The sequence below is a fragment of the Engystomops pustulosus genome, chromosome 1, assembly GCF_040894005.1.
Source record: "Engystomops pustulosus chromosome 1, aEngPut4.maternal, whole genome shotgun sequence".
In the NCBI taxonomy this organism is placed as follows: Eukaryota; Metazoa; Chordata; class Amphibia; order Anura; family Leptodactylidae; genus Engystomops; species Engystomops pustulosus.
The window spans coordinates 160,802,352-160,826,715 of NC_092411.1; the positions used below are offsets into that span (position 1 = coordinate 160,802,352).

Genomic DNA, 24,364 nt, shown 5'->3' on the forward strand with positions numbered 1-24,364 from the left:
AGGCAAGTGTGATGCTTATCTGCCCGAACTGGCAAAAGAAAAGCTGATACCCCTGGCTGACGTCCTTGGCCCTGCAGATCCTGTGCAGGATCTTCTGCACCAGGGTCCTATTCTTCATCCAGACTCGGGGGAAGCTTCAGCTAGCAGCATGTATCCTGAGTCCGATTTCCTGACATTGCAGGGTCTTTCCGGTGCTGTAGTAGCCACACCAAGGCAAGTAGGAAGAAAGTTACACTTGCCACTTATCACAAAATCTGAAAGAAACTTGCGACCTTTTGCAGGGATAATCCTCCATCTCAACTCAACCCCCAAATTTTTCAGATCCTGGACTTCGTGCAGAAGGGCCTGGAATTAGGCCTATCTACTAGAACCCTGAAGGTCCAGGTTTCGTCCCTTGGCGCTTTTTTTCGATTATTCACTTGCAGATCACAGGTGGGTCAGGAGATTTATCTTGGCCTCCTCCAGAATCAGACCCCAGATTCTTAGGAGGATTCCTACCTGGGATCTCGCCTTAGTCCTAGACGCCCTTTCCAAGCCTCCATTTAAACCTCTGGACAGTACTAGCATTAAGAATTTAACGCTAAAAACCACCCTACTTATCGCAGTTACTACAGCCAGGAGACTGGGGGAACTTCAGGCTATTTTCATCGGGAAACTTTCTTTCTGATCGTATCACCCTTACTCTAGATCCAAGCTTCATCTCCAAGGTGGTATCCAAATTCCACAGGAACCAGGAGATCACCCTTCCGTCTTTTTGCGAGAACCCCTCTTCTAGTAGGGAAGCCTTGTGGCACCTTCTTGACGTAAGACGAGTTGTGTTAGCTTATCTGCAGGCTACTGAACCCTGGCGCATAGACCATAACTTGTTTTTGAGGCTTTCTTCCCCTTGTTTATTCAATTTCAGGGAATAATATCAATAGCAAGATGGCTGAAATTGGCTATTTCCTCCTGCTATACGAAGCAGGGAAAGGAAGTTCTGAAGGCTCATTCCACTAGGGCTATGTCAACTTCTTGGGTCGAGAAAAGAGGCGCATCACTATAGCAGATTTGCAAGGCAGTCACCTGGGCCTAACCATCTACCTTCATAAAACCTTATCGTTTAGACTCGCCAAGTTCTCAGGACCTCTCCTTTGGAAGGAAGGTTCTGCAAGCGGTCATCCCACCGTAGAATACTCTACTTATTTGGTAGATCTCCAAGAATGGCCATCATGGGAGGACGTTAGGGAAATGGTGAATTAGTACTCACCGGTAATTTGGTTTCCATCTTGTCCTCCATGACGGTATATATATATATATATATATATATTCCCTCCCTAGGTTTTCTTTTTTCTGTAAGTGTATGTGAATATTTACCATACGAAATAAAATTTTTGTTGTACCTTCCACCGGTGTAGTTATTTGATACACTGGCGGGAGGATGCGGGTACGAGGCTTTTAACCTCTCTGCTTCCTGTCCCTACAGAGGTCAAGGGGCATCCTCCAAGTGGGCCGTCATGGAGGACTAGATGGAAACAGAATTACTGGTGAGTACTAATTCACCATTTTGTGACTCATGACACAGCGTTTTGTTATATTCATTTATTTATAGCATTATGGAGACCACTGTGTGCTGTAGAAATTCTTTTGTAACCTTGGCCAGATCTGTCAGCGCCTTGCCACAATTCTCTCTGAGCATCTTGGCAGTTCCTAAGACCTGATGCATGTGTTGGTTAACACTGTTTACACCTCCATTGACATTGCATTAACACGTACTTTGTAAAGCAATGTTAACAGCTATGCAATAAGCCAAATCTCCTCTTCTTAGCCGTTCTGATGCGTTTAAAAAAGCATACATTATTGCTACATGTGAACGTACCCTCAAGAAGGATCAAAAGGAAATGGACAGCACGTGAGCTAAATATGAGTGTTGCAGCAAAGGGTCTGAATACTTATGATCATGTGATATTTCATTTTTCTTGTTTGATAAAGCAGCAAAAATATCTACATTTCTGATTTTTGGTCTGTAAAGATGGGTTGCAGAGTGTACGTTAATGAGAAAAAAGAATAAAGGGAACATTTTAATATTAAATAAACACACAATAGAGATTTTTTTTTTATTTTGAAAAAATTAAAAAAAATCTAAAAAAAAATAATTCAAAACCAACTAAATGCCAATTAAACCAATTTAATATTTTGTATTTTCATAGGCTAATATCTGTGTGCATAAAAACACCAATAAATATCCTTCAACATCACTTAGATTCTATGTGTGATACCACCTAAATACTAAAGACTCATATAAAGTGACAAGGCTGAGTATCTAATGTATAATTAAATGCAGGCAGGCATGCATACCTTCTCAAAGTAGTTGTACTCCATTGCTATCTCCCTGAAGAAGAAATACACATGATCCTTCCACTCCACAGCACTGACAAAGTATGGATCTAGGCAAGAGAAAAGCCATGTAAAGGAAAGCTATGGTTTTCAAGATTCAACTTCAAATATTAAACAACAAAACTTTGCTTTTGGAGAAGCAATGAACATATTAAGTTATTTGTAACCCTAATTTAATGACTGAGAACTAACATGATTACTATGTCCTCATTATTTTGCACCAATATCTAAATAATTAGACATGCAAACAAAACGCTGGTCATATGATGTGAACTTTAAATGCAAGACAATGTGCTTCCTATTTCCTATAGCAAAATACCAAACAATATTTTACAATTTCACTTTTCCTATTTCTTTCTGGCCTATTTGTATGGGTTAATGATTCTTGTTAATTGCTCCACCTCCCTCTGAAAACTTGGTCTGTGCCATAGTCACAGCTGTATATAGTCAATCCAATTCCTTGTATTTTGATTTTGTTAACTATACTCCCCTTCCCCTTTTTCTTTCTTTTCTTATTTGTCAATAGTAACAGCAATTGAGAGCTCAAATGTCTTGAAAAACTAAATAAAAAAACGTTCCCTAGTGGAACTCAGTGTGAAAACAAAACGCCAGACAAATGCCTGAAACTTGATGAAAAGTCACTGTCATAAGCAATAAATTGTATATGCACTGCTACCAAAAATGTAAAGTATAAAATGTACTGTAGGTTTTCCAGTCTTCTGTCTTTACTTTTTCATCCACTGGAATGCCAACATTTGTTTCAACTATTCCTGCCCTTTTAAATACAGTCCAATGCTTAAGTTTAAGGTAGGTGTGCTGAATAGCGAGAATGATGCATTGTGAGAATGCTTTCTAATAATTGTGTTAAAGGGGTATTCTCGTCTGGGCATTAACATTCAGTTTGATTAATCTGCCATTAATAAACATTTCTTCAATTAGATGTTATTAAAAAAAATATTCCTGTGTGAAGATAATTACTCATAAATGTACTGATATGGTCCCTTAGAAACGAGATAGCTTCCTTGGTTACGGCCACCTCTGCTGAAGGGATTGCACAAAGAAACAAAAGGTTATTGTATATAAAATGTCCTGGAGTTACTACATGTCGCACAGCCGTCCTGTGGTAATGATTGCTGAATCCTGGTGGTCCGGCAGGGCCCTATAGTGCAAGTCTGGCCACCGCTGTCAGAGTGTGACGTGGTCGTATCCGAGGAAGCTATCTCGTTTCTAAGGGACAACATGGCTACATTTATGAGAAATTATCTTCACACAGGAACATTTTTTTTAATAACATCCAATTGAAGAAATGTTTATATATGGAAGATTAATGAAGCTGAATGTGAATGCCGAGACGAGAATACCCCTTTAATACTTTATTTTTAATTATTCAAATGCCAACTCAATGCACAAAAGATAAAACTAAATTAAATCAACATTTAGTATCACTGCCCTTAATTGGCCATAATTCTTCTAGGTACAGTTCACACTTTTCAAAGGAACTTTGCAGGGGAGTTGTTCCAAACATCTTGAAGAGTTAATAACAGATCTTGGACTATGGAAGTAGATTTGTTCATATACTTCTGTCTCTTAATGTAGTTACCAGGGCTGGGAGTTGTTCTATTCCTGACTTAGGACAGGGGTGAGCAACAGTTATTGGTCCAAGGGCCATGCTGTCATACTCCTCAACTTTAAGAAGCTGCATTAGTAACCTGTACCTAAATGCACCAACAACCATAATACATCACAAAATGCCAACCCAGAAATTATAAATACCACAGTAAAGTCATATATATACCACCCCAGAAACCAAATACAGGCAGTCCCTGGGTTACATACAAGATAGGTTCTGGAGGTTTGTTCTTAAGTTGAATTTGTATGCAAGTCGGAACTGTATACTTTATAATTGTAGCCCTAGACAAATTTTTTTCGGTCTCTGTGACAATTGGATTTTAAAAATATTTGTTTATCCTGGTTCTGATGACAATCTAAGTGTAATAGCAGACACCTTTTGATAACTGTTATAGCTGTTTATTATAGCCTAAGGCTATAAGGTACAGTAAATTACCAAAATCCAGAGGTCCTTTTTCTAACTAGGGGTCGTCTGTAAGTCGGGTGTTCTTAAGTAGGGGACTGCCAGACCCCAGAGCAGAAAAAAAAATCCTTCTTTTCCTCCATGCACCACACTGTAGCTTCTCTCCCCCATGTGACACTCTGCTCTGTATCCTATGCTGGTTGTATACGGCAGCATCATGGCCCGAGAACTGTGCCAGGAGCAGAAATGGACCCTAGATCAGTAGAGTACTTACTGTATATACTGATAAAAACAGGGAAAACCTATTGACTCAAGTATAAGCCAAAGGGTGGGAAATGCATTGGTCACAGCCTCCAGCCAGTATATAGCTGGCCCATATCCCCCAATGTATAGCCTTCCAGCACTCTTCCCCAGTATACAGCCAGCCCCTGCCCCCCCCCCCAGTATATAGCCCATCCATCTTCAGGTCCTCCGGGTCTTCTTCAGGTTCCAGCTCACGAGCGGCACACATGATGACATAGGCCACTTGCCAACGTCATTGTTTGTAAGCTGTCGGCATCACAAGGGGATCCAAAGAGGAGCCGGAGGATTCTGAAGAGGACCTGGAGGCAGAACACCCGAAGCAAAAAGAGGACCTACTGGGGTGTCAAAGGTGAGTACAGTGTTAATTTTTTTTTTTTTTAATAGACTAGACTATAACCGTTTAGGGTTTTACAGCACAATTTTTGTGCTGAAAAACACTGCTTATTCCCGAGTGTATATACAGTGCCATTCCTGAGTCCACTCCTGTGGGCGCTCTTCTCTGGGTCCTGACCTTGATACATACAACCAGTCTCAGGAGTCAAGACACACCTGGCCTCCTGCACCAATGAACACTTCCATTAGCTATGTTACATTATGGAAGTGCTCATTTGACTCTGACAGGATGGCTTGACAGGCTGCATTTGGCTTATTAACACGGCTTGTGCACCCCTGATCCCTGATTTTTAGTTGAGATGAATTTGTGCTGTACTTTATATGCTCAGAAGTGAAGCTCATCTGCTATAGATTAGAGGAATAAGGCACTGGAAAGGTTTTGGAGTCGTGGAGTTGGACTCTATTTTGGTGGAGCTGGAGTTGAAGCTCAGGAAATTGAGTCTGAATCGGAGGTTTGGCTTACTGACTCCAACTCGATACTGCTGTGACTGATGCCCTGTGGGGACCATATCATTACTAACCGGACTGCATACTTCTGTTTTTTCTGCAGTTTCATAAATATCAAGTCCTTAGGCCTTGTTTCCAAATTCAATGGCCCACATTTATTAAAAGCAGTGAAGCTTGCCTGTTGGGTGTACAGAGTGTGTGAGATTCATGAATTGTTCTTCATGAATCTGGCACACTCTGCACTGATCCAACAGAGTGCACCTTTAACTAAGGGCATGTGACACAATTCTATTGACACACTGAATGATAAATGTGGTGCTCAGTCCGACTGTGCACTGGAACGCCCGTTTTCAGTGCAGAATTTTGTGTGCCAAGTATAGTGCGGCCGCGACACAAATGTGTCACGGACACTTGTTAAATACATGTGTAAGCAGTTTGCACTGAAAAGAACGTGCAAATTCAGACCAAAATAAAACGGTGCAGGGACTTTAATAAATGTGGGCCAATGGGGAAGATTTATCAAGTTGTCTTAAAGAATGTTCTTAGTTGCTCCCCTTTAAACCAACCAATTACAGCTCCCCTTTAAAATATTCATAAGCACTGGTAAAATGAAAGCTGAGCTGAGATTGGTTGCCATGGGCAACTAAGGAACTTCTTACTTCTAGACAGCTTGATAAATCTGCCCCAATGTGTTGCTTTTTTAGAAATCTTGCACAATTATTGTTTCTGGCCAGACTAAAGCCAGCCCCACTTGTTTTTGGTAGTTCTGAACTGTTAGCACTGCTGGACATCATTCCATTTTTATGGGAAGTAATGTATGTCTTACATCTCATGACTTGCTGAAAAATGGTTTATAAGTATTATTGATTATTGTGACTAATCCAATAATATCCCTCTTTGTGTATGTGATGAAAATAATGCAATAATAAAGGCAAAAGGTGGTCAAACAATTAATTTAAAATGCTCTTCTTTGAAACATTTTTATATTGAAGTACACCTGTCTAAAACTATTTCCACATCTGCCTAAAATTTTGTACAATAATGTTTATAATTCATTAACAACAATTTGGAAATACAAAAAGTCTTACTAACCCTTAAACCATTTTGAGTCATGTTTAACACTTCTTAGAGTTGGAAGATGACCAAGGCTACGATATACTACAGCATCAATTGCAAGGAAATCTGTTACGGTACCGGTGAAGAGCATTCCATCTAAATGTAGAGAATAAAATTACATCAAACACAAAGGCATTGTCTTCAAACTACAGCACTAACAATGAACTTTAAACATCTGGAGGTCCGCTTCTCAACATACCTGTTCTTTGCTTAGTTAAATTTGCTGCTCCCTGCTGGAGATGGAGCTCTAGATTCTTGCTGACAATTATGTGATTGTATTGACAGGCTGTCGATTAATTATAAAGTTTACAACACAACGACATACATTATAGGAATTATCGATGGAAGAACAGTTTGCAAACTCCGATATTGAGGGATGATGTAAGGAATGAGTTCAATCTATAAGACATCTTATAAGTCAAGCAGGTGTACAGTACTGTTGGCTTCAGGCCTGCATGCATCAAAGTGCAATAAAATCAAACTTTAAAAAACTCTAAGTCGGGGGTCTTGGTATGCACAACAGAAAATGGGATATCTCATACAGAGCTAAGTGGTTAAATATAATTTATTTTTAGATAGGATCTGATTTTGATTGCCTTACATTCTCTTCATACTAGTTTTATCAACCAAATAATCATCACAGACAAAGTACACACATATAGGGTGAAAACCTGGTAACAGCTGACTGCATACCCATCATTCTACTTGTTTTGGACACGTCAGAATGGTATTGCCATGGATCATGTTCATAGTATGCAGTATGCTGGACAGTTGTTTTATGTGGAACAGGCTTGAATCCTCCACTTTATACCATCACTCAAAAAAAAGTATTTGTGTGTCAGCTAGTGGCATTGTCTCATAATAAGTCATAGAGAATTTTTATGTATTAGTGCAGTGATGGCGAACCTATGGCACGGGTGCCAGAGGCGGCACTCAGAGCCCTTTCTGTGGGCACCCAGGCCATCGCCCCAGCACACCAGACAGGACTCTTCATGCAGTTCCAAGCAACTTAAAAGATGCGGCTTTCAGTCATATTTTGATACTTACTTCGCTACTTGGGTCTGTAGGAAGAGGGAGCATTAGACAGGGTCGAATTATGTTTGGAGGACCTTCTGCTTGCCCCACGATTCTCTGTGTACAGAGGGACACTGGAAAGAAGTGATGTAAATTTTCCATCTTTCTACTGTGTTGCTGTCCTCAGGAGGCTAATATGATTGAAAGTTGTTGAACAGGGAGCAATAAGTTACTCATTTAATTGTGATAAATAAGGGGGGTTTTGGGTTGCAATTTGGGCACTCGGCCGCTAAAAGGTTCGCCATCACAGTATTAGTGTGTACATGTGCATGTTTATCTATGCTGTAATCCATTTTATTTGAAATAAAATAAATTTTGTCCCTGGATACAGTCAATAGCCCAATTTTATACAGCGAAGTGTATGCAAAAGACCTGGCCATGGCCCTATAGTTTAATATAATTTAAAGGAAATCTACCAACAAAATCAAGCATGGATAAAGCAGGGACTCTCATAGATCCAGGCACCATGACTGTGGTAACCTTATATTTATTATCCATGGCCTGCTTCCTTCTAAATTTAAATAACAATTATGCTAATGAACCTGAAGAGCTACTAGGTCAGTTCCCACAGCCCAATGCTGCAGATTCACAGGCTGTTACAATGTGCAAGGAGCTCCTCCAACAGTGTGCTTAAACTTCCTCTGCTGCAGTGAAATTACATCAGGCAGAGGAGGGAAGTGCTGAGAAGGGGAGGGTAAGACAGTATAACAACCTGTAAATCTACACAGAGGCAAAAGGGACAGCCCAGAGGCCTTTATGGCTCATTGGCATAAGTTTTTAAGTTAATTTTAGAAGGTAGGAGACCTAGGATAAATAATATATCCTATATATACCACTGTCATGTTGCCAAATTACACAAAAACCCTTCTCAACTCTCGCCGACAGCTGACCCTAAAGCTACATGCACATGACCATTTTCTCCCCGAGTTTGGAACCCAGGTGTAGCACATACATTGCAGCATGGCCATCTGGACGAATTACGATCCGTTGTTGACTTAGGCCTTTATGATGTATGAAGAGCGAAACATCCATTTATCAAACAATACTTGTATTACTCTAATTCACATAAATCCTTGTCTACAATAGACCAGGCCTTGGCAAACACAGCAAAGTTATCACTTGTTGGAGATGCTGAGTAGTTACCTAGGCGCTCCAAAGACATTCTTTTAAGTGCAATGTATGACCAAAAACTAACACAGCCAGTTTCATAGATCTGGGCCAGTGTAGATAAGGAACTAGGAATAGTTATGGTACATGGGGGAGGAAGGGGCCTGGGATAAGATCAGGGAATAAGAACCAGAGGAACAGGGAAAACCATATAAAGTGCATGCACACTAATCTCAAATGCGTCACAAACAAAATGAAGGAACTGGAACTTTTACTGTTGGAGGGCAAATATATATATATAAATATAAAGTAAGTATCAGTGAAACGGGCCATTAAAGGGGCATTCTCAAGACAAGTTTATTATATTTGCTCAGCTTAACAAAATAACACATTCTCAAATTTACTGTTATTAACAAAAATGCAGCGTTTCACAGATATAAGTCCAACTTGTCTCTATTAGTCCTTCTGTACACAATTTCAGTTTCCCCTAGACACGACCCAGTAACTTCTCACTAAGGGTCGTGTGGCTGCCATCTTGGATTTCTGTGTGAGATCGTGGAGATGAGTTTGTCTGTCTCTGCTATCTGCCCTCTGCACGGAGTTCAGAGACACTGACTTCACATCCTGTCAGCACATGGGGAGCAGAGAGAGGTTGTAAACTAAAAGCTACAAGGAGATAAGTGATCCACGGGAAGGGAGAGGCACAAGGCATATATATGTGAGATGCAGCAGAACTGTGAGTGCAATAGGAATCACGCATCTAATCATCTCTGATCTGTCTCATCTCTCTTTCTATGTGTCAGTACAATGTCAGAAGCCAGATGAAAGTGCATATACACCTGCACCCTCAATGTAACCACATTGTCACCCCACAGAACTAGATGGATAATACAGTAATGTGACTGCTTTGTGAGGCCCCGCCCACAACCTGGGATTTTACACTGAGCAGCATGGAGAGTGACAGGAGCTAAAACAGCAATAAAACTTAGTAAATTGTAAAGTACGGTTTAAAATGATCTTTATTGTGCTAACATCACTAGGGGATTGAGATGTGAGAATTTTCTTTAGTGGGAAAACCCCTTTAATATAGATGGTTACAGTCTTTTTAGAAGAGTTTGTACCCCTAGGGTACTTTAATCCTAGGTTGTCTGATTCAGGGAATTTTGCACATCATCTATTCCAATTTTCAGCGGTAATCAAAGTGATCAGTGCCAGCACCGATTGGCAATGTTAACAACGGGTGTTTGCTTCAATGGCAGCAAACACCCGGTGAGTATGAAGGGTCTCAGACCGTGAGCCCTCTTCATACTCCCCCTTCCACTACAAAACGTTCAGGAACGTCCAAATGCAGTAAGAAGTTTAAGGACAGGTTCTGATCCTTGCTCACTGATGTACATATTGTGGTGTAGATACTTCAGTGTAAATATATTTATTAAACAAGAAAAACTGAAATATCACGTAGTCATAAGTATTCAGACCCTTTGCTGTGACACTCATATTTACCTTAAATGCTATCCATAGCCTTCTGATCCTACAGTGCATGTCAAAGCACATAAGAATCTTGAGGTCTAAGGAAGTGCCCAAAGAGCTCAGAGACTGGCAAAATTCTATACAAAAAACAATGGACCTTATTGTCACGGCAGGGATTAGACTCAGAGGAAATATTTTACAAAACTGCCTTTGGGCAGTCAAGATTAACCCATATCTGGACAAATGAAAAAATAAAGTAAAACATCACTTTTATTAGGGATTCTTAAAAAAGATTGCACTATATTACAAGCTGTTGTGGCACAAACCACTAGATGCACAGGACAAACAGTGGATTAAAAGCACAGTGTGAACTGGGTCATAGGCAGTTTGCAGGTGGTCAGTGGTATGAAATGTGAGATAGTGGGCACAGTACGGGGTCCATATCCACCTATAATAATTGCTATAAGTCCACTATTGGCCAGATAAAGAGGACTGTCCTAAGCAGTATTATTTGCTGCAGTAATGTATCTTATTGTATGGATTAGAGCCCTAAAATGACCACCTAGACCATGAATAACAGTGTTGCCTGTACTGCCCCAGCAGGGGCCGCTGTGGTAGCAGGCTGTATTGTTATAAATACTGTATGGAGATCCTAGTCCTATCGTTAGAGATATAGTGGACTGAACGGTCTAGGTGTGATCTAGGTCTGATACTATCTATCCCTATTGCAACTGATGGTATTATAATTATTGCCACTGCCTGCCTAAGATTCTGCCACACTGCTGATTAAAATTTTCCAAACATTAGCCCCCCGACATGTTTCACCAGTACAACTGGCTTCATCAGGGGTTTGGGCTAAATGCTAAGGCTGTCACGCTGAGTATATAACAATGAAGCCCCTCCCCGTGGGACCAAGTTGAACCTATGAAAGTGGGTCCTTCACAAAGAGGCACTTCCAATGAAGTGTCCAGAAGGAGGCAATGACTCCTCCCAGTAGGAAATGATGGGGGTGTAGCCCGTACTATTCTCCAATAGCGGCTAAATATGTAATCAAGCCCCCTGATCAGCTGACTCATGGACTGTCCGTCAGCTGACTGTCAGCTGACCGTCGGCCCGACGAAAACACGCGCATGACATTGGACTTAGTGCAAATATCGGCACCAAGCCTTGTCAAGATGCGCATGACTGTGGACTTAGTGCAAGGTACATCATTAGCCTTGGGAAATGATGGTCTGCATGACGGTACGTATGACAGCAGACTTGATGCAAGCTTCGCCACTGATTTAGGATGTGACGATCAGCATAATATTTGGTAAGTATCTTTAGAAAGTGAAATATCCTCAGTATGTATTAAGCATAGCTTGCTAGATTTGATACCTCATAGGCTTGATGGTATATGTGCAAATTACATTGGATAGACATTGTGCACCACAATGGATGCATGATGAATCGTTACAGGTAACCCCAGTGGTATGTTGGACCGGAAGTAGCACTTAAGATGGTTACGAGGAAGGTTGTGAGTGTTGTAGCAAATTACTTGGGGTACATGTTTGTGATATGTCTCCAATCATTATGCGTCATATTGGCTATTTTGAAAAATTATGCATATATTCTCAAATATATGGATCACATGTCACACAATTTTCAGGGTAAATGGCCTGAAGAATTTTATTGGGGTATTGCCTTCTATGGAGAGACTGGCAAGGCACAGATCTGGCTAAGTTACAAAAGCGTTTCTACAGCACTACGTACAGTGCATACAGTTTGCAAAAAAAAAAAAAACACATGAAGGACTCCTAGACAATGAGAAATAAGATTCTCTGGACTGATGAGATGAAGATTGAACTTTTTGGTGTTAATTCTAAGGGGTATGTGTGAAGAAAATCAGGCACTGCTCATCACCTGCCAAATACAATCCCAAAAGTGAAACATGGAGGAGGCAGCACCATGCTACAACTGGTTGCAATTGAAAGAAAGAGGAATGTGATCAACTGCAGAGATATCCGGGATGAAAACCTTTCCAGAGTCCTCTGGATCTCAAACTGGGCCGAAGGTTTACTTTCCAACAAGACAATGACCCTAAGCACACAGCTTAAATAACAAAACATAGACTGTGTTTGCAGGACATATTTCTCTTTCTCCATTAGTATTCCTTCTAGGTGGCAAGCCAACTGGAGTTAACAACAGTACTCATCATTTCATTCAATTTCTTGCTATGTCAACAAGAATTTACATTGCTGCCAACTGGTGAAAACCCACTCTTTTTATATTTCAGCTGTTATCATAATACTCAATCTGATTTTATTATATTAACGCATTGAAGCTACGAGATCCGATAAAATTGAGCATTTCAATACTATTTGGCAACCCTGGCTTACCTACACAGCATCTCCAATCCTGAATAGAGGTCTCAGACTCTCACCTTAAGTTGTTGTAAAATATCCTCTAAGAAGTCTAGGTTTATTATTTGGGTCTCCATTGTAATCAACCCTTGCTTTTATTCCCCATTCCTCACTTTGTCTCACCCCTCCTGTCTTTGCCCACTACCTTGTTCAAAGAATACGATGTTTTAGCTTTTGCTTTCATAATACATTCATTAAATCAATTTTTTTCCTGAGACCGATTGTACAGCTTCTAACTTTCCTCTGTTACTCAATATAATATTTTGAACACTAAAATAACAAAGCAGTGGCTTTAGAACAACTTTGTGACCATTCTTGACTGGACCAGCCAGAGCCCTGACCTAAACCCAGTTGAGCATCTCAGGAGAGACTTAAAAATGTCTGTTCACCATCCACCTGAATAAACTGCAAAGGATCTGCATGGAAGAATGGCAGAGGATCCCCAAATCCAGGTGTGAAAAACTGTTGCATCATTCCCAATAAAACTCATGGCTGTACTAGCTCAAACGGTGCTTATACTCCATACTGAGCAAAGGGTCTGAATACCTATAACTATGTTATATATAATAAATTAGTAAAAATATCTACATTTCCATTTTTTTCTGGCAATAATTTTTTTGATTTTTACCAATTGGCTGCAATAAAACAAATATTGAAAATAATGTCTACATTCCGAACCCACTGTGCAAAAAAGGATCAAAAAGTGATCCTGGAAACTACAGACCTGTGAGTTTAACTAAAAACTACCATAAAAATAAAGAATGGATAAACCGGGGGCACTTAATCATAGATCTAGGCACTTATTTGGTTTAAAAACAAAATAAGAAAAAAAGAAAGAAAATACTTTCAAATGAAAGAACACCTATGTTTTTCAATAATTTAACAATGGAGGAGATATCTTTTCATATTTTTAATTATCAGCCTTTAACCCCGGCAACCTTTTACTTTAGCTACTAAAATCACTAAACAGAAATGTCTTTAGTAAACCGGGATCAGTGTAAGGACACTGAAGGGGGGGGGGGGGGGGAGAGGCTTCCAGCTGCACACCAGTGACAGAAGCTTCTAACCTGCCTGCTGCGCACTTATCCCTGGCCCACCTCCTGCCGTCTTTTTCAAAAGTCAGCTGAAACCATTAGGTGGGGAAGCAGCGGGAGGGTTAAAGTGTTTTTAAGCTTTTACAACTATTAACAGCACTATTTGTGCCTTGTAGAGGTTAAATGACGTGCTAGATTTCCTTTAAAGCCAAAATATGTTTTTTGTTTTTGTTGTATAGAGATATCATAAGTTACACAATGTACGACTATTTGACATCAATAAAAGTTAGAAAATTAAAACAAATAAATTGGGTATAAATAAACTATAAACATCAAACAAAGTACTATAAATTTTACAGTTGGAAAATAAAAAACTATATTTCTCGAAGAGGAGCCATATTTTGGTGCATCAAGTTACTTTACCTGCAAATAAAGCCACATTTCCATGTTTTGGGTCATAAGGACACCGTGCCATTCCATTTATGAGTTCCCCTACTTGTTCAAGTGAATCAAACTAGAAAAAAATAAGAAAATAACACATTAAACAGAGAACACAAGAAGTTTTCAAGGTAAATAAAGAAATCACAATGCTGAATTACCATATTTTGGTCAGCATGTCCCCCCTTTCTCAATGAAAAATTAATGTAAAAGTGACATTTTCCCTAAAGTGAAAACGATAAAAACATACACCCTTGTCTGAAAATGAACCTGTCTCACAGATTCATATGCAATTATAAAATTGTATTGGAATGGGTAACAAAACAACTAGAGCATAATATAGACTATGGGCCAGATGTATCACTTGATTTTGTTGTTCTGGCGACTTTTTATTATACACACCTAACTAGCCACATAAAAATGTTTTACTCATTTATCCTATCTATCCAGATATTATGCAGCACCTACTAATAATTCATTATTTAGCGACTTTAGATTTTAGCGCAAAAGCGCTCCAGCCCGAAGGTGGCGTACAATGAGAGGTATGGCCCCGGGCTCTTCTGCAAGGCAGTGTATCACCTGTATATTACAGCAGCAGCGCTCAGTCTTTACACTTCATGCAGCCACTGTTTATTCTTCTTTATGCTTCTGTTTACTAATCTGCAAAAGCAGATTTATAAACTTTCTATATCACAAATATTTTTTTAATAGTTTCTAAATACATTCTATGAAACAAAATGGAAGGAAAAAATTATCCAGCACGAACTGTAGTCAAAGAGGATGCAATGTAATCTTCTTTATTGGCAAATATAAAATCACATGCGTATAGGGGCAAAACAGCAAAGGCCTATGCATTTCGCCTAGAAAGCCTTATTCATGGTTTAAAACACTGAGTGAAACATCGGTATTTAAAACACCCACCACCTGGTCACATGAAATTTACATGTATTATAAGCAAAATATACACGAAACAGGTCTATATTAAACTTTAAGTTGGGACATAAGTACAAAATCCTAACGACATCATCATACATTTACAAATATGATAATATACAACACTGTACGTAAATTAAATTCTAAGATCATTAGTATTTGTCAGTGCGGCAGAGAACGATCTTCCTTGTTTCCAATTTGTTGATTATATATACATAAAAACAAACAGCAGATGGATGGAAACATAGTAAAAGATAAATACACCTACTCGTCTTTGCACAACATTTACATATGCACATTATGTCCAAGAAATCTCAATTTCTTCAACCATATAAATATGCAAAGCTCAGTAATAAGACAAATAATTAAAAAACAAACTTATATCAATAAAAATGAATAAATATTTATATAATAAGCTCAACAAAATGGAGAGAATAACCAAGTCACATGTGACATAACGACTACTAGAAACTAAAATATAGACAGAAGAAACCAATGTATGAAGCAGTGGTACTTATTCAATATCTGAAGGTCACCTACTGGTTAAAAGGATATACATATCACCAGAAATACAAAGTAAGTAGCACACATGCTAACAAAGATAATACCCATTTAGGACATATCAAATGTGTTCAATAGGCAAGGATTAGATCAGGTTTGATGTTCAAACCTTGAGGTTGGTAGCTGCCCAACATAAACATCCAAATATGTCTCTCAACAGCCAATATTTCATATCCCCTCCTCTTGTTAGTTTAAAGACACTTTCTATTCCCCTTCATCTGAATCCCATACCATTCTGCTCTGTGCTTGAATGAGGGCATAAAGTGAAAAGTAATGTTGATCACATTATTTAATATATAAAGCTCGATGCGTGCGTGTGTGTTTGTAGGTATGTATGTATGTCCACTAAAGGAATCTGTACTGTCGTGTTTACAATCACCAAATTCTGCAGTCGCTGCCTGTGACTCAGGGAAGGTCATAGACTAGGTTTTGTGCCGAAATTTCACCCCGTGCTTCCAAAATCCACATATTACCCACCATACACAGGAGCCATTGTCTGCTGCTGCTGCTGCTTTGGTAGTTGGAAGCTGAGCCGTGATTGGTTGCTGTTCTGCCACAGGCGATTAATATGAGCTCTGAGCTGTGATTGGCTACTACAGGCAATGAGTAGAAGACAACTTATGTTTGAGGTAAGATAGATAGGGATTCAGAGATAGGGGGAGACTTATCATAAATGTCTGAGGTAAAACTGTTCCAGTTGCCAATGGAAACCAATCAGAGATCATCTGTAGTTTTATAAACTTGAGCTCTGATTGGTTGCCCTGGGTAAATAGAGCAGTTCTGCTCTTAGACAATTCTGATAAATCTCCCCAAAGACAAAGTGACAGTCAGAGATAGTCGTAGTCTGATACAGTCACTGAAAGAGACTGTCGGCGACAGGCAGCCAATCACTGAAAGAGACTGCAGCCGAAATATAAAATATTTTTTCCTCAACCCATTCTATTTTGTTGAAGCTAAGAGCAGTTATTTACTATCCAGGGCAACGCCGGGAGCTACAGCTTGTAATCATTATAATGTTTAATTGTTGGTTAGTATGCCATCTAGTGGCTGTCAGTTGTTATTAGTTGTAAACCATGTAATTGTTACTCCTTATGTCATTGTCATGTGACCTACGAGTATAGTTTTGGTTAAGTTGCTGTCTTTAATTTGTATTGTGGTATCCAGAAAGTGTATCTCCTTATCTGAATAGCTTAGTTTCAGATTGATAGTGGGATGAAAGTTGTTGTGGCCCTCATAGAATTGAAGCAGGGCCTCCTGCAGTCCAGATGATCAGAATGTCATCAATATAACGGAGTTAGATCATGGGTTTTGGGGTGCATGTAGATAAGTAAGCATCTTCCAGTTCAGCCATAAAAAGATTGTCATACTGTGGTGAACTCCTTGAACCCATTGATGTCCCTATAGCTGTAGGTACAAATCCCCTCCAAATGAGAAATAGTTGTGGGTAAGCACAAATTGTACGAGTTCTGTGACCAGTTCTGTTGGTAGGTTGTGCTTCTCTGTGTGCCCGACATGCTGCTATTCCATCTTTGTGGGGAATGTTAGTGTAGTAAGAATAATAATAATTCTTATATAGCGCACACAAATTACAGAGCTTGCCAAATCGGTCCCTGTCCGCAATGGGGCTCACAATCTAAACAACCTACCAGTATAATCGATAAATAAATTAATCCAAGCACTCCTTTTGAAAGTGATATTTATTTACAATAAAGTGATCAGTTGGTGACGTTTTGGCCTGTCACAGGCCTTTGTCAAACACTATAAGACAGTGATGGCGAACCTTTTAGCGGCCGAGTGCCCAAACGGCAACCCAAAACCCCCTTTTTTATTGCAAGGTGCCAACCAAAAATTAAAGCAGTAACTTATTGCTCCCTGTTCCTCAACAACGTTCGATCATATTAGCCTCCTGAGGACAAGATGGAAAATTTGCATCATTTTAGCTTCTTTCCAGTGTCCCTCTGTACTCAGAGAATAGTGGGGCCAGCAGAAGGTCCTGCTGGGGTGGTGGCCCGAGTGCCCACAGAAAGGGCTCGGAGTGCCGCCTCTGGCACCCGTGCCATAGGTTCGCCACCACTGCTATAAGACATAAAGGTTTGTATACATAAACATGTAGGGCTAGAACGATATAAAGACCATAATAATATTTGGTATATGCAGAAGTTACGTACTAGGCAACAATTGTAAATATAGAAGACTAAGGTATATTAAGTAAGGATGCAGGAAAAAGGACATGAGATGCAAAATCACATAACCACATAGTATAACCACAATGTCTGAAGTATGGCTGAGCCTCGATGCCTTGGATAAAAAATAACACCGCGTGGCGCATTAAAATGCCTGTAATGTAAAAGGAGAAATTAGTTACCGATCACAATCAAGGTGCAGGAAAGGGCTGGTTGGTATGGCAGGCGGCTGGTGTGTCTGTTGGAGAGCGTGCAATTGGTTATGGCGGTGTCGGCGTTTAAAAGCCCTGTGGACCGCCTCCTGACCGTCCCACTGTGTGACGAGTACGTCACGTGGGGTGCCGATCACGTGACGGTTCGTGTAGAGCGATGTGTTGGGCGGTGACCTGTGGCTATGGCGCGTCATGAGGTAGGTGTGTAGCAGTACCTGATGCCTGTGTCAGGAGAGGGGATGATTGACCGGTCATTTAGGAACCCCGCCCCGTGGGCGGTCTGGACATAAGATGCTACACGTACCATCCAGCATCGAATAAGATACTCCATATTCTCAGACGACATTGGTCGATCCTAACTAGAGCCCTTCCAGAAATCCCAGAGTTCCAACAACCTCCCCTACCATGCCGCAAACGCCCCAAAAATCTCTGACTCCCTGAGTAGAGCTGACATTGGCTCTAACTTACGCACTCCACGCCAACAATTTCTTCGCACACCTAAGAAAGGTACGTTCCCATGTCTCTCATGCTCACAGTGTACCAACGTACTTAAGGGGAACACAATTTTCCATCCCCATAGTGGACAGTCATACCTCATCAAGGGCTACTTCACCTGCGACACAAAATTTGTCGTATACCTGCTTAAGTGTCAATGCGGCCTAATCTACGTGGATGAAACCACCCAGAGAGTCGGCGACCGCATAGGCCAACACAAGTCCACTATTAGGACCAACAACCTACTACTGCCGGTACCAGCTCATTTCCATTCAAGACGTCATAATGTGTCCCAACTACGGTTCCAGGTACTAGAACACGTACCGAGACCAAGGAGAGGAGGAAATCGAATTCAAGCCTACTGGATTCACACTTTACAGAGCTTAGAACCACGAGGAATGAATCAAGATTGTGAAATTTGCCGTTTTATTTGATTGGTAACATACCTTATTGCTTTGTGATTTATTTTGAAGTATTCTACTTCTTTCCCCAGAGATCCTAGAAACGACATATCTCTTCTGTGGTAAGATCGCCCACACATAATTCCCCCTACCTCATGCTCCCTGTGGTACCCCTTTCCCCCTTCCCCATTACCATACACTACCCCTAGTAATCCACCCCATATCTACCATTCAGGTCCCGTACATACACATCTCCTTCTCTATAATAGCCACTCACACATTGCATATACACCACATCGATCACTCTCTCAGCACAGACTACAGCTACACACTGTTGTCATTTCTGACATGACATCTCCATTCTACCCCATCTAGTTTACCTACACTGGTGGCCACACACTGTTCGTCATGTAGTTAACCGATTAGCATCACCATGACAACGTCTCTACACACACGGCAGCGCAGACCGACTACTTCCAGCATCTTATGTCCAGAGCGCCCACGGGGCGGGGTTCCTAAATGGCCGTACTCGTCACACAGTGGGACGGTCAGGAGGCGGTCCACAGGGCTTTTAAACGCTGACACCGCCATAACCAATTCCACGCTCTCCAACAGACAGTGTCCACACCAGCCGCCTGCCATACCAGCCAGTCCTTTCCTGCACCTTCATTGTGATCGGTAACTATTTCTCCTTTTACATTACAGGCATTTTAATGCGCCACTGTTATTCTTTATCCAAGGCATCGAGGCTCTGAGTATACAGCCATACTTCAGACATTGTGGTTATACTATGTGGTTATGTTACTTTGCATCTCATGTCCTTTTTCCTGCATCCTTACTTAATATACCTTAGTCTTCTATATTTACAATTGTTGCCTAGTAAAACGTAACTTCTCCAGATACTAAATATCATTATGGTCTTTATATCGTTCTAGCCCTACATGTTTATGTATACAAACCTTTATGTCTTATATTGTTTGACAAAGGCCTGTGACAGGCCAAAACTTCACCATCTGATCACTTTATTGTAAATAAATATCACTTTCTGGCATCTAAGAATCAAAAGGAGTGCTTGGATTAATTTATTTATCGATTTATATTGGGGTGGGAACCTTAATCCTTATTAGCACCTACTGTCGATGTGCGACCGCACAAATCAGACAACCTACCAGTATGTTTTTGGAGCAATTTCCATAAGGAAATTGCCTACAGTCTTGAGTTTATTTAAAAGGTCAGTAGTGTGCTAGATGTAGCTAGGAGTACTTCTGACCAGGGGTTTTAGGAGATTTTCCCCCCAACCTGAGATACTTTCCGTCAAGGCGCCAATGGCAGAAATAATGAGCCTTCCTGGATTGCCATCTTTGTGGATCTTCAGGAGCATAGAGAAACAGCCTGTCCTGGGATCCTCTAGATTAAGAAGGTTGACCTTGTGTTTGATATCAGTTGAAAACATCTTGGTCATATCAATTAGTTGATTCTTGTAGGCCTCTGTGGGGTCACTTTTCAAGTTTACTATAATGAATGAAGAGCTGTCTATTTGCTTCCTTGATATAGTCAGAAGTATTTATGATGATATTCCTGCAGGGTTAGGTTATTGTTTTGTATTTTTCTTTTCCCCAGGATTTCAGTTTTCACTTTTTTTTTTTTTTTTACGCGTTTCGAGTCCTTGCGACTCTTAATCATAGACTATGATTAAGAGTTGCAAGGACTCGAAACGCGTAAGATGTGTGGATATACTACTCTCTGATGTTGCCAACCTGTCTGTAACTGGTTTTATGAGGAAGAAATAAAGAAAACGTTTTAATGAGAATTCATCCCTGTGGACTTGCTGGTTCATTTCAACAAGCTTTTCCTATAATTTCGCAAAACCTCTACCTAGCGTACGCATTGGCAGGGTTTTTGCACACTAGTATATACATTTTCTAATATAAAATTCAATTCCATAAAATATACATTAAAAACTCATGCAGGGCCAATGCATATAGTTCAATAATCCATAAAATCGTATATAAATTACAAGAATCCATATTTCATAAGACTATTGATATGTTAGAATTCCAAATTCGTTAGTCCTCTTGATTCTGTGGGAGAGATGCATCATATGGCAGCGCTCCTAATAGTATGATAGTGGTCACCCGAATTCATCAAGAGGCTAATACCCAGGGGCTTAACTAGGAGAGGCTGGGCCCCATAGCAGATTTCTGAATTGGGCCCCTTTCCCTTTAAAAAAAAATATACATATCATACATACACATCATGTCATATAAACACAAATTAATATACTTTTATAGACAGTTTATAGTATTCGAAACAGGGAAGCAGCACTCCATATCGTTCAATTCATTATTCACATGTGGAAGTGCAATGTTTGAGCTAACTCAATATAGCCATTTTCAAGCGATGTGAAACCGCGTTACAAGGCGGGTTTAAATCCCTTGCAGGATATGACCTCATAGTGATTACCAAAACACAGAATAATACTGACATGCAAAAATATTATAAGTGTACATAGTTTCACAGTACGCTATTATAAACAAGTGCAATACAATTTTGTTACATATAGAAACTAATTGCCCAAAAGACATTAACCACATCGCATCCACATGGCAGTGTTTGTAAACACTACAAAATTGCATATTCGATGGTTGCTAAGAAACCACCACACAACTTTTGGACAAAAGAATTACATTATGGCTATGTTGCACCTTAATATCCCACAAAAAGATGACATACCTGTCTATCACAGAGGCGTAACCCTGAACAGCGGCACTCAGACCTAGGGATTGCTTGCTCCAAGTCATGGCACTGTTATCGCAGGTGTCACTGCAACTCTCGCGGGAACATCCTTTCGTATGTTAGCGGCCATCTTGGATCAGGGAAAAACGTGCACCAAGCCAGTGAGCAGATATCAAAATTGTGTTACGGCCATGCTACAACAATGGGTCTCAAGGGTAATAGATGTCTCCTGGACAGTTTGTCCAAAATCTGTATTTGAATATCTCATCTCCACACGATTAGCCTCCGTGTGTGTTGCCATGGATACCTACGGAGTCAAAACACCAACTTCCGACCATATATGCTGTGATCCCGGCACCAGATATCTCCCATTGTGATACCCAAAAGAAAAAAACTGTTACATTTGCATAGAAAATGACATGGTAGTAAAGACAAAAATAAAATGTAATTATATTCCAATCTGCAAATAAGTTCCATCCCAATTGGAATATAATTGCATTATATTTTTGCCTTTACTGTTATTTTCTATGCAAACGTAACAGTTTTTTTTTTGGGTATCACAATTTGAGGTATCTAGTGCCGGGATCACAGCACATATGGTCGGAAGGGGGTGTTTTGACTCCGTAGGAATCCATGGCAAAATACTCGGAGGCTAATCAAGTAGAGATGAGATATGCAAATACCGATTTTGGACAAACTGTCCAGGAGACATCTATTACCCTTGAAACTCAGTGTTGTAGTATGCCCGTAACACAATTTTGATATCTTCTTACCTTGTATATTTGCTCACTGGCTTAGTGCACGTCTTTCCCCGATCCAAAAAGGCCACCGACATACAAGGGATGTTCTTGCGAGAGCTACATTGACACCTGCGATAACAGCGCTTTGACTTGGATCGAGCAATCGCTAGGTCTGAGTGCCGCTGTTCAGGGTTACGCCTCTTTGATAGACAAGTCTGGCATCTTGTTGTGGGATATTTAGGTGCCACAAAGCCATAATGTAATTCTTTTGTCCAAAAGTTGCGTTTTGCGTGGTGGATGTTCAATGGTTAGCAACCATTGAACATGCACTTTTATAGTGTTGAAAAACACTGCCATGCCGATGCGATATGGTTAATGTCTTTTGGGAAATTTGTCTCTATATGTAACAAATTGTATTCCACTTGTTTGTAATAGCGCACCATGAAACTATGTCCTCTTAGAATAATACTGATATGCTAAATTATTATGGTTTTTTGGTATTCACTATTCATGATGTCATATCCTGCATGGGATTTAAACCAGCCTTGTAACACTGTTTAACATCGCTTGAAAATGGCTACAATGGGGCAGATTTATCAAGTGTCTGAAAGTCAGAATATTTCTAGTTGCCCCTGGCAACCAATCACAGCTCCCCTTTTAAAATATTCATGAGCACTGGTAAAATGAAAGCTGAGCTGTGATTGGTTGCCATGGGCAACTGGAAATATTCTGACTTTCAGACAGCTTGATAAATCTGCCCCATTGAGTTGAACATTGCACTTAACCACGCGTGAATAAAGAATTGAACGATACAGAGTGCTGCTTCCCTGTTTCGGATACTTTGACAACGTTGAGGTCTTGAGCCGGACATTGCAACCCTGCACCCACCATTGGATTATAATCCTTCTTTTTACACTGTGCCACCCTTCACTTTTTGCATTTGACTACAGTTTATAGACATATATAGATCCCTATTACACGCAGTAAACTCATATTTTTCTGGTTTCTGTTTCAGAGATCTGAGCTATATAGTCACCTCCACGCCAATTCCTAGCAAAAGTATGAATAGTGGCAAGGGTAAGTAGACGTAGTTCACAATTGTGTACCAATTTAAAATGTTTATATAAATTGTGTGTGACTAACTTTTTTGATGTGGCGAATGTGTTTCCCAGGCATTCTTTAATAATGATGAATTAAAATTACAGTGGATGTTAAAACAGAAGTTCTGTCAGGATTCAGGGGCAGTAGAACCACTGTACCACCGCGGACGATGACGTGGTAGTGGAGTTTAAGTGGTACCCGATTTTCACCAGAGCCTGCCGCAAAGCGGGTTGGACTTGCTGTTTAAAACACTTTTTAAACTTTATAGCCGCAGCTGTTTCGGCGCACGGTGGTACGCGCTCGGCGCACCATGTGCTCAACCGTGTGCGCACCTACATAAGAAATGGCGCTTGGTGCGCCGAAGCAGCTTTGGCTATAAAGATTAAAAAGTGTTTTAAACCGTGATGCAGCGGTTTAGGACCCAAACAAAAATAAGCTCCGGCACCAGCTCAACCTGGTATTTCCATCTTACACCTACCATATCATGTGGTAGGTTTCCTTTAAGAACACCGGACTTACACACGACCCCTAGTTACAAACAGACCTGTGGATGTTGGTAATTTACTGTACTTTATCCATAAGCTACAATAAACAGCTGTTAACAGTTACCAAAGGTGTCTGCAATTAAGCTTTATTGTTAATCCTGGTTCTTATGACAACCCAACATTTTTAAAATCCAATTGACACAGAGACCAAAAAAATTCTGGCTGTGTTTACAATTATAAAGTATACGGTTCCGACTTACACACTAATTCAACTTAAGAACAAACCTACAGAAGGTATCTTGTACGACTGCCTGTAATATCTGTGTGT

The 24,364-nt window shown here is 40.2% G+C and overlaps 1 protein-coding gene across 6 annotated transcripts in view; it reads right to left on the minus strand.

The window, feature by feature from the left end:
• Positions 1-24,364, minus strand: part of SEMA6B (semaphorin 6B) — a 205,010-nt gene that overhangs the window by 87,145 nt on the left and 93,501 nt on the right. For all 6 annotated transcript variants that reach the window (XM_072113425.1, XM_072113412.1, XM_072113419.1 and 3 more), the window contains 3 exons: positions 14,175-14,265; positions 6,641-6,760; positions 2,335-2,423 (listed from right to left, as the gene is read on the minus strand). In XM_072113425.1, coding sequence (XP_071969526.1) covers positions 2,335-2,423; positions 6,641-6,760; positions 14,175-14,265 — 300 coding nt within the window. The remainder of the gene's footprint in view (positions 1-2,334; positions 2,424-6,640; positions 6,761-14,174; positions 14,266-24,364) is intronic.